The sequence below is a fragment of the Scylla paramamosain genome, chromosome 18 (genome assembly GCF_035594125.1).
Source record: "Scylla paramamosain isolate STU-SP2022 chromosome 18, ASM3559412v1, whole genome shotgun sequence".
In the NCBI taxonomy this organism is placed as follows: domain Eukaryota; kingdom Metazoa; phylum Arthropoda; class Malacostraca; order Decapoda; family Portunidae; genus Scylla; species Scylla paramamosain.
In genome coordinates, this window is record NC_087168.1 from 12,634,650 (window position 1) to 12,650,142 (window position 15,493).

The 15,493-nt window shown below is 39.1% G+C and overlaps 1 protein-coding gene across 3 annotated transcripts; it reads right to left on the minus strand.

Annotated features, from left to right (window-relative positions):
* Positions 1–4,506: 4,506 nt before the first annotated feature.
* Positions 4,507–15,300, minus strand: LOC135109124 (protein HGH1 homolog). 3 transcript variants are annotated; one of them, XR_010272583.1, is made up of 10 exons: positions 15,185–15,300; positions 12,117–12,239; positions 10,956–11,158; positions 10,367–10,599; positions 9,937–10,058; positions 8,802–8,992; positions 8,377–8,510; positions 7,402–7,513; positions 5,939–7,103; positions 4,507–5,798 (listed from the first exon to the last, which is right to left on the minus strand). XR_010272583.1 is itself a non-coding variant. In XM_064020211.1 (9 exons), the coding sequence occupies exons 2-8, from the start codon at positions 12,211–12,213 to the stop codon at positions 7,402–7,404; spliced, it is 1,092 nt and encodes a 363-aa protein (XP_063876281.1). In that variant the 5' UTR covers positions 12,214–12,239; positions 15,185–15,300; the 3' UTR covers positions 4,507–7,103. The 3 variants fall into 3 exon arrangements, 2 of the variants coding, with proteins under 2 accessions (XP_063876281.1, XP_063876282.1); XM_064020211.1 differs by having other exon boundaries at positions 4,507–7,103; XM_064020212.1 differs by lacking the exon at positions 15,185–15,300 and adding an exon at positions 15,001–15,165 and having other exon boundaries at positions 4,507–7,103.
* Positions 15,301–15,493: the final 193 nt, after the last annotated feature.

The window sequence follows — 15,493 nt, forward strand, 5'->3', positions numbered from 1 at the left end:
TTATACTGACAGACCTGGGCCAGCAGTACTCGCCCCCCAAACCGCTGCCTCCCATGGGACGGAGCACCCACCTCTCCATACTGTGGACACCCACACCCACCACCTCAACCCCCCGGTCAGCTGTCACCAGGACCCACCGCCCCATGCCTGACTCAGCCATGAGGGAGTTTGGGCAGTGGGTGACACAACACCCGTGGACCGAGGTGCTGGATGTGGAGGACGTCCACTTAAAATGGCAGAATTACGTCGCCGTGCACCACCACAGAAGCCTTCCACTGCTACTTCCCAACCAAGAGCGTCACAACGCACCCGTCTGATGCTCCCTGGATGACACCCTGCATTAAAAGACTCATGCGTCAGCGGACCTGGGCGTTCCACTCCTGTCCGGTCCTTTACAGGAAACTAAGAAACAGAGTGATCAGGGAGATTAAGGCTGCAAAGGCAAACTATTACCCAGACAAGATACACCACCTCAAGCTGACCAACAACAGACAGTGGTACGCTAAGATCAAAGCTTTGTGTGGCCTACAAAAGCACACTTCGTCTCTTCCTTGCACCTCACACCTTCCTGCTACTCTTGCGGCTCAGGAGATGAATGATCACTTTGCTGCTATTTGTCAAACCTTTCCTCCCCTCCACACCACTCTGCTTCCTGCCTATCTTCCGGCCCCCTCTCATCCCCCCAGTGTCCAGGCGGTGGATGTTTTTAAGAGAATACTCAAATTCAAACCAAGATCCATCACTCCCACTGACCTCCCTATAAAAATTTACAAGGAATTTGCTGTAGAGCTAGCAACACCGCTATGCTCCATAATAAACGCTTCACTCTCCCAACACTCTTGCCCCGAGGACTGGAAGACATCTTACGTCACCCCCATCCCCAAAACCTCCAGTCCACAGTCACTCAATGACCTCAGGCCAGTCTCTATCACCCCCATCCCTAGCCTTATTTGTGAAGATTTTGTATATGACTGGGCCTACACCAAAATCTGTAATACCGTGGATATCAGACAGTTTGGAAATATCAAAGCCACCTCCATCTCCCATTACCTGACCAGCTTCCTTGAATTCATCCACAGCCACCTGGACAAGCGAAACACCTCTCTAGCTGTTGCTTTTGTGGACTTCAAAAAGGCTTTTGATCTTGTTGATCACACTGTTGTCATCAGCAAGGCAGTGAGTCTGGGTCTCCCTCCTAACCTGATAGCGTGGCTAGCCGACTTCCTCACAGGGAGGCGTCAGGCCGTTCGCTATCAGGGCTCTGTCTCTACTTTCCAACAGCTAACATGTGGGGTCCCCCAGGGGACCAAGATGGGTCCTCTATGCTTCCTCCTCCTCATTAACGACGCCGTCACTGACATCCCCCATCGCTGGAAGTATGTGGACGACTGCACCATGGGCGTCCCAGTTTCCACCAAAAACCCGGACTACTCGCCACTGCAAGCGATTCTGGAGCGGCTGCAGACGTGGACGGAGGAGAGCAGGATGACCATCAACCACAACAAAACTGTGGTGATGCATTTCTGTACCTCCTCTGTACCAGTGCCCCCTCCCCAGCTCTCAGTGGGCCCTCACCCCCTCCAGGTGGTCCGATGTGCCAAGCTCCTCAGAGTCACGGTGGACGACCAGCTGAACTGGAAGCAGCATGTCGCCAGCACCATAAGATCAGCTACCTACAGGCTGTACATGCTGCGCAGACTCAGGTCGCTGGGGACGCCGACAGATGAGTTAAGGGTGGTGTATCTTACTTTCATCCTCCCCAAACTCATGTACGCCTCCCCAGCGTGGTCCTCCTCCCTCACACAAACTCAAACAGCTACAGTTGGAGAGTGTGCAGAAAAGGGCGTGCAGGGTCATCCTTGGCCCTGCATACACCACCTATGAAGAAGCCCTGAACACCCTGAGGCTGTCCAGACTATCCACCAGGTGCCGTGAGGCTCTGGAGAAGTTTGGAAGGGGACTTCTGAATCATCCACGTCTCAGAAACATGCTGCCGCCTGACGCGCCTCGCCCTACCCGTGCCACAACAAGATAACGCCCCTAAAGGCGCCGCGTACGGACCGGTACAGACTTCAGTGCGATTCCCACCATGGTGCGAGCCATCAATCAATAGTCCCTTCTAGATTTGACTTACCTTTAGGATTAATGTCAAGTATTTCCCCACCCCCAATGTACATTTTCAGTTTGTTGACTGCCTAAAGAATAAACCGTTTATTATTATTATTATTTTACACACACACACACACACACAAAGAGAAAACTGGTATATTTTGACAGCACAAATAATCTCTCTCTCTCTCTCTCTCTCTCTCTCTCTCTCTCTCTCTCTCTCTCTCTCTCTCTCTCTCTCTCTCTCTCTCTCTCTCAGTGAAAAGCGTAGTGTTGAGCTAATGAAACCCGAAACTATGATAACGAGAGACTATAAAGGGGTTTACATGGGGCAAGTAGCTGCGAATTTCCTCTGGCGCTTGCTGCTGCTTGCAGCAATAACCATTGATTGTACCACTATACACAATAAATAAATAAATATTTAAATTTATAAAAAAAAAAAAAAATACTGACAAAGTGCGTACGGCATCATGAGCACCACAGACTGCAATGCTATATAGACCAGGGATTAATTAACAATCATTTCTTCTTTTGCCTTTTTCTTCAAGCACAGCAAAATTGCAATTATAGCAACCAGCTCGGAGGAGGAGGCGTCTATCTTGTTTATTTTTTTGATGCAACAGCGGCTAGCGGGCCTCAACGGTCCCCCTCTTCTACATAGAACACCTACCATAGCAACAACTGAACGGTCAGAAAGGAAATTTGAAATGAAGTTACAGAGAGAAGGATAGAAGCCGTAGGAGGGTAGTTTGGAAATTAAAGCTTTGTGCCAGACTATCAAAATCTTTTGATATGTCTTAGGCAACAGCAAAAGTTTCACCAAAATCTCTAAAAGAGAATGACCAAGACTCAGTAAGGAAAGCCAGAAGATCACCAGTAGAGCAGCCTTGACGGAACCCACACTGGCGATCAAATAGAAGGTTGTTGTAGGCGCCGTATACGTACAACTTACACGACGGCTAGAGATACTCACATACATACATTGTAATGTGACATTTTATGTTTTCTTTGTTAATTGTAATGTGACATTTTATGTTTTCTTTGTTAGCGTTATATTATTTGTAGCAACTGGTTGTTATTTGTGAGCAGTGTATGGAGCGTATGGCGCGCCTACGCGCCGGCACAACAGAGTGAGAGGGGAATGTAGGGCCGAGGGGATGCGTTGAACTTGTCCTCTCAGCTATTTCTCTCGCCGAAGGGTCGGTTGTTATGACGTGAGTGCTGATAACATACCTACAGTATAAAGAACATCATAGACTGCAAGGGGCCCAGCAGCGTCTCCAAAGCCACTTCACGACAGTCACACCTACACGTCAGACGTGTCTCGGGAGGCGCGGAGTAAATCCCATTAAATCCCCGTGTTCCTCATCCCGGTAAATCCCCAAGTGTAATCCCTTGCATACAACCAAGAGGACGGCTGTTCCCCGCACTGTGTATGTATTCATCATAGTATTAGATAACAGATACTTATGTAACCATGAGGATTCAATGATATGTGTCAACATAATTAATGTAACTACTTATAGTAATTAGATACTTAAATTGTGAGGATTTAGAGATGTGTATTATTATAAGTACACTTAACGTAACATAATGACGTACATCAGATCACGCAGACGTGAGGGTGACTTGACACTTCCACTGGACACAAAACTTCCCTTAGAAAACTGAGACTGGTACACCATAAACTTGAACGCAGTCCTTGAGTATCAGCCCCCCAAAAAAAATAAATAAAATAAATAAATAAAATAAATAAATAAATGAATGAATAAAACGAAAACCATACTGTTGTGATGTGTCTGAGAGGACACTGTGCCACATCCATGATGACCTCGGCTACCACAGCTATGCAGCATTGCACAAATGTGTGGGCTCTATGAGCCAGCAAAAGAGGCTTGTTTCCTGTGACAAATACAAGACCTGGACCCTTGAGCAGTGGTGTGGTGTGCTGTGGAGCAACAAGGCGAGATTTTCAGTGACAGCCAGCGGTCAAGGTCACGTGTACTTACGTCCCGGCAATGACCTCCGTGACCTCCGCTACACTTCACTGCCTGTAAAGTCCCCTGATTCATTGGTGGCGTGTGGCTGCCAGAGATGGGCACGATTATAAAACAAAAAAAATATATGATTTGATTTTGATTATGCGATTTTTTCATTGCGATTAAATTATGATGACTTTAGTTTTACTATTTTTTATTATGATTATTTTTTCTTTTTGTGCATGACTAGGATTAGATTATGATTATAATCACATTTCGCTGTGATTATTTGTAAAAAGATAATGATAAGCAATGATTAAGTACAATGCCTAAAAAGGTAGCAAACTACATCTGTTCCATATTTGAGCACAATAATATGACTGTTTAAATCACTTACTAATGGTATTACAAACATACATTGTGTGTAAGAGGTTTTATTTGTTTTTTGCTTTACAACACATAATACATTACTTCTATGAATTTATTTCAAATCATGATCACAGGCTTTCACAGCAATAATGAAAACAAAGTATTCCTCTGAAAAATGTAGAACTTGTTATACACATGATTTCTTATAGGCTAGATTATTTCTCATGTAATGTCTAATTTACTGTGTTGGTTACACTTGATAAACATCAACTCCTCAAAGCGAACATTGGTCATTCTTCATCATTCAGGACGAAAGACTCCCAGCAATAGAGAAAAGCCTCTCAACTGGAGCTGATGATGATGGGATACACAGATATCAGAGAGCCAGTATAGTTGGTCGAGGTAATGGTGACTGATTCTGTTCCCAGAAGAGAAGGGGATCACAGTCATTCTCCATTCTTGGCTGACTCAGGTAGGATTCTACTTGTAATAAAGTTGATGTTAATGTAAAGAGGGAAGAGCTCATTGATGCTGATGTTGTCATTAATTTGAACTGCTTGCACTTCTTCGTAGGTGCCTCCTTATTTTCCTGAAGGGAACCCTTTTCTTCAGTGGAAGACATAATTTAACCTACTTTAGACCAGTAGGGATTTCATGAAATGACTTCTTAAAGCATGGATCTAGGAGTGAAGCCAGCTGAAACATCCCCATGTTTTCATAAATCTTCAATCTTTTCTTGATTGAGCTTTTGAAAGTAGTAATCATTTTTGACTTTTATGCCTGTGACAGTTATTCAAGCTCAGCTTTCAGTCCATGAATGCATAGAATTACTTTGCTTGACGTTGCAACATTCTCTCCCTGACACCCTTGAGTTGCTACTTCAAATGGTGTCAAGATGTATGTTATTTCCTTGTTGAGATTAAGTTCATATTTGGTTAGCTTTACTGGACAGCTTAACTGATCAAGTTTGGCTGGATCAATATTCAGAAGGGAGTGAAGCATCTTGTCACTGCTGTTCCATCGGGTTGCATTTTTGGCCTGAGGTCCGCATTCATCTTCAAGAATGTCAGATGCCAGTGCAGAATGACAAATGTGTGACACTAAATGTGTGGCTTTCCAATGACTCCCGATACAGGCCCTGCTTCTTCGAGCCCATCTTTCACAGTAATTTGTAAAGTAAGAACAAAACATATGACATGCTCAGGCAATAGCTCCAGGAACTTCTCATTGTTATCAGGAACGTCAAAGGTGTCATCCTCCTCTTCGCTTACACTGTCTTGATTAGTGTCTGCATCATCCAGACTGGGAAGTGTCACAAATGCTTTAAGCATATTGCTGGAACTGCCAGTTACAATTGTCAAAATTTTTGTTTTTAGGTTAAAGCTAGTGATGATTTTGGTGAATGTGGCATGAACCTTTTCTGCAGTGTGGCTTGTTTGTTAATGAGGGTGACAATATAATACAATTACATTTTACCTTACCTTCATGTGAGTATGAAAATTTGAAGTCTGTTGAATGTTACCACTAACAACCTTGTCACAGTGCTTGCATTTCAGTTTCGCTTGAGTGCCTTAGAGCTGCCATGAAAATGGTCTGATATTGGTTTCCTCATGAGATAGAGATGTACTTGATGAGGAGTGGAGTGATGAGTCTACCAGCTGTCTGCCTTAAATATGCTAGAAATGTGTGTATGTACAAACGTGCTGTTTGCCTTACATAGCCAGCAGCATAAGCATGTACAAACATGTTGGATGATAAAGTACTACAAAACACACACACACACACACACACACACACACACACACACACACACACACACACACACACAATGATAGACACAATTGATTCACACATTACTGTGATTACACAGACAACATGTTTCATATGTAACCCTGTGGCTGTGCACTCCCACACCAATCTGGAAGCACTATTTTTTATCAGTAATGCATTTCAAGTCTGCTGAAACATGTATAAGCTTTGTGTGCATTTGACTGATACCCGTATATCATGGGAGACAAGCAAGTAAAAACATAAGATGGTGCTAAGCTTTCAAAACATACTTGGACTTGAAAGTGAAGTGCTTCATGGAAATTACAGACATAATCACAATAATCACATTTTAATCATTGATTATTAACAAGAAAAATATGATTATAATTACATGAGTTATCTACTTTTTTATTTTGATTTGATTATGATTATGTAATCAGAGCCATGGATTATGAATTTTTTATTAGTAATCATAATCATGCCCATATCTGGTTGCTGCTTCATCCATTATGGTGTGGGAAATTTAAAATATTACCCAAGAGCACCACAATGAATCAGGGGAACTACCTGGAACTTTTGTGACCATCTACTGGGTTCTTTTGAGAGATGCCATGCCACCACTTTCATGCAGGATGGACCTCCCTCCCAGTCATACTGCCACACCAGTGAAGTAGTGACTCGGGGACAGTAGGGTGCCATTCTTTGACAACTGACCTGCAAATTCTCCTGACCTGAACCCCATTGAGCATTTGTTGGCTATCATCAAAAGAAAATTACATATCCATGACTGCTCTATGGTACCCAAGCTCCAAACTGTGATTCACCACCTTTGGACAAGTTTCGCCTCACATCTCATGGCACTTGCTGACAGCCTTCCTGCACATTTGGAAGAGAGCAGAAAGCATAAGGGAATGTCCATAAAATACTAATTGTAAAATCAATCAATTTCTTTGGTGTATTACCCTGTTTATATTACCTTGTGAGCTGTGCAACAGGGAGGTGGGGTGCAACATTTCTAATGATATGCACTGTATGTGTGTGTCTATATATATATATATATATATATATATATATATATATATATATATATATATATATATATATATATATATATATATATATATATATAATATTATATTTATTTATTTATTTTTACATATAAACTCTTTCTCACTTAAGTGCTTCCCCCTGCCAGGTACTGTTCATCTTGAGCAGTGAACTTCTTTGCCAGGTCATCAGGCACCTCCACGGAAGAGAGGTCATCTGCACCTATCTCATCCTCAGTCCTGTGCAAGAAGAAATGATAATGGTGGTGCTGTAATACTGTTACTTAATCACACACTTAAATCTCCCTCCTTCAGAATACAAAGGTTGACAGGAAAAGGAAAGCAGCAGTTCACCACCTGTAACAATCATCAACATCAGCACCATCAACATTACGAGAGAGAGGTATCATATTTCCATGAGCCAACATTAGTCACCCAGAAGTAACTCAGCATACTGCACAGTGCTGTGACTTGTTTGTTATCTTTGTAGCTTCAAGGATTACACTAATATGTTGCTTTTAACATTTTTTTTTTTCACAATAAATCAGGACTCCATTCTTTCCCAAGAATAATATTTGCAATACAGGTGACTCTTGGATTAAATGATATATACGGAACTGCAGCTATCATGTAAACAAAAACTGTATAAAAAAAAAAAAAGTAGAGAAAAAGAAAGGTGTGGGGAGGAAACCAGATTAGAGGATCTGATCTGTTAAGCTGCAATATTTTGTCCTTAAATCTACTTACATATATGTTAAGTGAATAATACTAATCCTTACAGTTTATCTTTGTTTATTAATCCTGACTAAAAGTGGAAAAAAATCCTTAATATTTAAGTATGCATGGCACCCAAGAATGGTGCTCCTTGGTGGTGGTTGGGCTGGATCATGATAAAGTGGAACCTTTTTGTAAATTCAATTAAATTTAATATATTTTGTGTTGAACCTAATTTGATGATGGTCACTAAATGGATTGATAGTCAATGGATCCTTTCCCTTCCTTTGATGGGTCTCAAAGGCTCACCAAATATAGAATCTAACAATGATATGGCTCACTCAAACTGGAACTCACTTTACATCAAACTTATTTCAGACAGGGCTCACCTGATGAGGAGATTCACCACATCTTCATTGAGCATTTGACAGTGGCAATCTGTTTCCCACTTGTGATGTTCCCTCAGGACCAGGTAGGCGTTCTGGTCCCTTAGGCTTTCTCTTCCATGGCGTGTGACACACAGCTGGAGGAAAGATGCTGTATGGGTAATTTGCTACCAGTACAAGTACCATAGAAAAATGTTTCCTTTTCTGATGTGTTCATAATTTGAAAACTGATATAGATATGTAATGGAGTAGATGTATTTTAAAATATAACAAACTATTAAAAAAACATTCAACAATCTCTTTATTTGTTGGCTGATTTTCTTTCTGTAGTCATCATCATCCTTACCCAATGATTTCACTATACTCCTTTGCCATCTTTAGGTTGTCATAACAGTACTCCAATAATTTATCTATAATCCACCACCCACCTGCATGAGGGCCTCCAGTAGCAGCTGGCGAATCACTGGCTCTGACTCTCTGGTCTTGTCATTGGGCAGATACTGGAGGTCAAGAGGCAACTTGTCATTTTCTTCCAAGGTAAAAGTGTCAGGGCCTGCAAGAGGCAGCAGGAGGCGTCCAGCCACCTCAACCTCCTCCCCAAGTAGCCATTCATGGCTGGCTGTCAAAAGAATTAAAATTGTTATTGAGTGTTAGCTACTGTTTACAAAAATATATCTAATCTAAGATGACTAAGACGACTAGAGAGATGCAATCATCATCATCATCATCCATCTTTATGACTGCAGGGCAATCATCCCTAAAATCTTTTATATTCACTTGAATGCCCATCCATATCAGGCTATTCCTATAAAACTTTTTATTTAATCCATTAAGTTTTCTGTTTACCCAGCCTCCTTTTATTCTTTCTAAGTTGCCTTTCTCTTTTTTTTTGGCTGTCCATTATATATCTGTTGGATATACAGCATGTCCTGTCCATGTCCACTATCTCCTTTTTTTCATTTAATCAAAGTAGCCCATATGATGGAAGACTGCAAGTAATTAGAGGCAGCTAGCCAAGCTGCTTCCCTTAAACATGGATAACTGAGGCAAGATGTTACTGTCTTGTCTCATTGTAACATTTATGATGGAAAGCTGAAAGTGATTGGAGGAAGTTATCTAAGATCTCTTTAAATGGGGATAGACAAGATATTACTGTCTTGCCTCACTGTAAGAACAAAATACAGTGCAAGGAAAGGTGCCTTCACTTCCCTCACTTTGTCCCTTTTGGTTACCTTTTCAGATAACCAGGGAACACAACAGAAGCATTCTTCCAGTCAGAGTAATTATACAGGGGTGACCAGACTGTCCTACAAGAAATAGACAAAATTATGACACAAAATCATTGTCAATTAAGCCACTTCTTTAATGTCCTGTTTTGTGGGAGAAGAATTAGCTATGGAACAAATCTACAAACACAAACTTTTAGAAATAATTATTGTATTTCAGAGTTTTCAAATTAATTTTCTGGTCATTTTTAAACTTCCAAATCATTCTTTCAAGCATAGTGACAGTTTAGCTATGGTACTAAGAATAGCAAGCAGCAGTAAAAACAGAGTATCTTACCTTTGTCAAAACAGCAATTATGAAGAGTGGCAACAGCTCCATATCGGCGATCCCTGGACTCCTCACAGGTCACGAAGGGAAGCAGTCGGTTCAGCACAAACCCATTCTTGTCCATGATCAGCCTAAGAGGAGAGAGGCTCAATAGGACAATACTTCTTATTAAGAGTGTGGTATATTTTGATCAAAGAAAGCAGCCACCTCACAAAAAAATGTCTTCTTTTATTCCTCACACTATACAGTAAGATTTTCCTGATCTCCTCTTTCAATTCCACTTTTTACATCAAGATGTTTCTCAATTTTCTGTTATATAATTAATCTATTACAACCATTTATAACTCTCTCTCTCTCTCTCTCTCTCTCTCTCTCTCTCTCTCTCTCTCTCTCTCTCTCTCTCTCTCTCTCTCTCTCTCTCTCTCTGTCTCCCCCTCACTTTCTGCCCTTTTCCAGCTGAGAAATGTTGGTTATCATGGATGCCAGCAGGTGGAGGTTGGCACCCTTCCTGTTGTAATCCATCTGGCAGAATATCTGTGTCAGTTCCTCCAGCCTGTTACCACCAAGATTCATTTGATGAAGTACTTTCTGGCACAATGCACGTGGCTTGGAGAGGTTGGCCAACACCCCACAGGCTAAGTCAGCATGAGGGTAGTCCTTGTTCTTAATACACTGCAGAAAAAGATAATAAATGTGGCAAGAGGTAAATATCTTTTGTGCTGCAAGAAGAAATTAAATTCTCTTCCTGTGAATAGAAAGCTGAGCAAACAATGAAAAATAGATATGTAAAATAAAATAAGTAAATAAATAAATAAAATAATAAAATGATGAATAAATAATAGTAAATGGCAGAACAACATATCCATTACAAAGTAACTGCTATAGCTATTTTCATAGAACATTAGAAAAAATATACACCATAGTTTAAGTATGTAGTATACTGTACCAGAGATGATGTGGGCCAGCTGATGTTGAGCTGAAGTTGTCCAGGTATGTTTTGCATTACACACGTCACCTGGTACTCTCACCTTTATCATCTCATCCACCACATGAGGCTCTGTTAGGGCAAGTAGTGCTTTTGCTCCTGCTTCTTCTGCTGATAAATTAACAAGAATCTTCATGGCATTCAAGATGGTAGAAGTGTCAGGATCATGGACAAGCTGAATCACTGCTTTCAGAACATCAGGGCGAGAGGAGAGTAGCTGCAGGCCTTCAGGAGAGCCAGTCAATTCTGAGGAAGGCAGAAAAGTATTTATTTATTTATTTTTATTTTTTTTATGAGGGGTAAAAAAAAAAAAAGATAAATAAATAAATAAATAAATACATAAAATAAAATAAAATAACATAAAATAAATAAATAAATAAATAAATAAATAAAATAGAATAAAATAAAAAAATAAATAAAATAAAATAAAAGTAAAATAAAATAAAAATAAAAATAAATAGATACATACATATTAAAAAATAGGCCCAATGAGTTACAAGTTCCAAAGAAAAAGGTGAAAAGTGTCATCCAAAATTGGAGGATAAATGTCTTGAAACCTTCCTTTTGAAAGGGTTCAGGTAATGGAAAAAGGAAATACTCGTACAGAAGCAGGCAGGGAGTTCCAGAGTTTACCAGAAAAAGGGATGAATGATTGAGAATACTGGTTAAATCTTGCATTTGAGAGATGGACATAATAGATATGAGAGAAAGTAGAACGTCTTGTGCAGTATGATCTGAACTATTTCAAGGAATTTTTTACCAACTATGTGCTTAATGCAGACTAATGCATCACTGAAGTGTTTGATTCTGCCTATTAATTTCTGATTTTATACTGCAAGTCCTTAAGTAGCTGCTGTTTATGCAGTTACTTAACTCCCTCTCTTTGACTGTTTTGCTACAATCAGACATCAAAGTAATTATCCACTTGTAATCAATGTAGCAGAAGTTGACTCAGTGCTCTCTCTCTCTCTCTCTCTCTCTCTCTATTGTTTTCTTTTGTATGTCTGGACAACTACTACCCTATTTGGCATGGTTTAAACAGAAGTGAAGGCCACTGACAATACAAAGAAAGGCACAAATTATGAGTGATAATAATTATATCAGTGACAATAATATACTACATCCCAAAATACTTTGCTGCTCAGTTACAGTTAGTGAATAAAAATTAATCCAATCAGAATCCTAGTTACTTGAGGTAACTTACGTGCAACAGAATTGCAGGCAAGACTCTTGACATCTGAACGGGCCTCAGATGACAGAAACTTCACCAGTGAATCCAAAGTGTCATTTGAGACACTCATCTCGGCTCAGTGTGGTGTGGTGACTCCTGAAATTACCAGGACATGTTGATGAATGATTGTGTTGAAGTCACCATATGAGTCACTCTTCCTCTCACTATCCTCTACCATCATAGCGTAGGTTTACAGGTGTGCCTCCACTATCTTCATTCTACAAATTCCTAATCTCTCTCTCTTTCTTGCCAGTAGTAGAATCCACTGATGATAACGTAACAGCCAGGATTAGAAAATTGCAATTTAAAAGAAATAATTTTTTATCATGAGTGCACTTAAAAATAATCAAGTGTATTTTTTTTTTCATTACTAATCAGAATGCTATCTCTAAAAGATAAGATAATAATATATAAATTAAACAACCTAGAGTTACCCATAAAAACTGCCAAAATTTTTTACACCACTGGTGTGGCTGTAGGTAACAAAATAAATACATAAATAAATTAACTAATAAACAAAAAATTAAGTGAGCAAAATAAATAGATGATTAGATAGAAAAAAAACAAAAATGAAATACAGTATTATTTAAACACTTGCCTCACTGCTCACTCCTGCTCTGCTAGATCTGGCCAGTATTTTGACACAGAATAATGTTTATATAAGTGACCTAACCTAACCTCCTAACAGCAAGGTGATTCTGCTTCCCTTGCAAGAATGTAATTATCAACCCATCAACAACTATGTCTTGCACCTTAACACAAAGATTTAAACTTCTCAATGAAAAGAAAACTGCATGGACTGAGTTTCTTAAAATAGTTCAATACATTCATAGGTGATGTAAGAATTTTTTTGTGATAATTTCTGAAATCAAATCAATGTAAAGCCCATCAAACATAAAACTGATACTAGCAGGTAAGACAGAAATACATAACAAGTTACATGGGCAAAATTCTAGAAATTCTGCTCATGCCTTAAAAATGTGATTTCTGCCTTTATCACAGCCAAGGGACATAATATATTATTGTTTACTATGACACCAATGTAGAAATGCTCAGGTGAGTTTAAGGATTCAACAATTTTACCACAGAAAGCAACTTACGGGACTAAACACAAGTTTCTACACAAGACACAAAATTGATTCATCTACTGGTGGAAAAAAAAAGCTATGTGAGGTGTGAGATCATCATTATTACCTTATACATATTATTATCATTATTATTATTAATTTTATTATCACCTATATAATTTTTTTGTTTTTTTGTTTTATGAACATTTTTTTCATGCACTATACTGATGCATGACAGGATTATACCTACTAATTCACTTCCCACACCAAGTGCTTTAAGGCATGACAGCTATATACATACTACATACTGTAAGAGTAATATCAAAGTAGCAATGGTAAGTTTTAATATAATACTCCCCTTTGGAGCATCATGGAAACACTGAGAAACTTGTCTGACGATGGGATGAGTTGGCCGTGAGACTGACATGACGGGGCAAGATGATCACCTAGGCCAGAATACGTAGGTTTTGGTTGGCCTTGTTCTGTTACTATGTTAACTGTATTACCTAACCAAGGCTACTCGTTGCAAGGTTTATCATACTCTATTGCCTGTTATATTTGTAGTGCCTAAACATATGAATTATCAAATTGTAGAGAATTTTATTGATGGGCCCATGATGTCAGGTTAACATATCAACAAAAAGGCCCAGAAAATTAAGTTAACGCATCAACAGAGAGACCAAGAAGTAATATTTCACTTGGCTGTGATTTAGCCAAAAATAAGGTTATCGTATTAAGTGAAAACACATCAAAATCCATATTTTTTTACTCCTTCACCAGTTACAACATTGGTTTTCTTACTTACTATTTTCATCAGACAGAGCTTCTCATTTTGAGTAATTTGAACCCCATATATACAAACTGCTAAACAGCTAATTATTTATAGTGCAAACAGCTATTTTTAAAGATTTATCTAGTTTTTTGGGGATGCAAGCTCCCTTGCTCCCATGAAAACACTTGGATGTGACACACCCACGTGTGTGATGGATAGGTGGACACTGATTTTCCCCAGTGAAGGTGCGTTTGTCTGTGCGTGAATGTCACATTTGCTGTGCAGCCACAAAATTGTTCTTTTGTTTGAGAATGCTGGCCAATTAAAAAATACAGAATTAATTTAGCCAAACATAGCATTTTATTTCATCCTAAGGAAGAAGCAGCTCAGTTTGAAACATTTGAATTAGTCTGAGGAAGATGTCTGTCTGTGGTGGGTGTTGCTTTGATTATTTCCAGTGCATCACCAGATTTTAAGGAAATAAGAAAGATAATGACTTCATATTCATTTCTCAGCCTTGCCAATTAGGTTACATTAGGTTAGGATAGTTTGGTTAGGTTAAATTAGTTTAGATAGTCAAATTAGTTTAGTTTCGTTAGGTTAGGTTAGTTTCATTAGGATGATTAGGTGGTGGTGATGTGACAACCAGCTTGTGACCATGGACAAGTGGCAGCCAGTCCTCTCAGAGAGAACATTGCCAGTGAGTGTTACTGCTGTGTTATTTATTTTTGAGGATAAAACCTTTTTTTTTTTTTTTTGTAGATTTGTCTGTTTTTGTATTATTCTGCTTTTCGTTTTAATCGCAAAACTTCAGTTTCTGATGGGGATTTTGGGGGAGGGAGGTAAAAAAAAAAAATAATAATAATTTGCGAAAAAAAACATGCAAATTAATTCAAAACAGGCCAAAAACTACTAGAAAAAAAAAAAGTTTCGTCCGGAATAGTGAGACTGGCGAACGAGTAAAAATTTACCAATAAATGAATAATAAAAATGGGCATGCACGAGGAATGCGGTTTACCGAATAAATATCTCCTGCAGGACCATGTGGTTGAGATTCTTCTGAGTTCCCATTTCCCACTGAAGACTTTCCACATATATATACACATTTAGAAAAGAATGATAATTATTGCAAATCACAGAGTCCTCTGGTCACATGTCATTTGGAATTAGAGGCAGAATCAGTTTGAAACATTGTACATTACCGCTAGTGTCTCCGAATTGCCTTAGATCAGCCAGATGTTATTTGGTGTACAACCTTTGCAACAGCACACCAGTTTTTTTTTTTTTTTTTTTTTTTCTTTTTAGTCTATTTTCTTTCTATCGTACTTTTCCAGAATATCTCTCTTCTGCCAAAGTCTGTATATTAGATCCTTTATTTCCTCAGCTTCTTCTTTTTTTTTTTTAGATCTATCAAATAATAAATAAATAAATAAATTAATTAATTAATTAATACTTTTTTTATTACGTAACGTTACATGCCATGTATCTTCCCAACTAGAGAATCGTCCCTC

Coding starts and splice junctions, on each gene's coding strand:
- LOC135109124 (XM_064020211.1), bottom strand. CDS start 12,213: ATGAGTGTCTCAAATGACACTTTGGATTCACTGGTGAAGTTTCTGTCA. Junction 10,600..10,955: donor TGGTGGATGAGATGATAAAG/GTGAGAGTACCA, acceptor CTTTTTCTGCAG/TGTATTAAGAACAAGGACTA. Junction 8,993..9,936: donor TAATTGCTGTTTTGACAAAG/GTAAGATACTCT, acceptor TTCTTTTGACAG/CCAGCCATGAATGGCTACTT.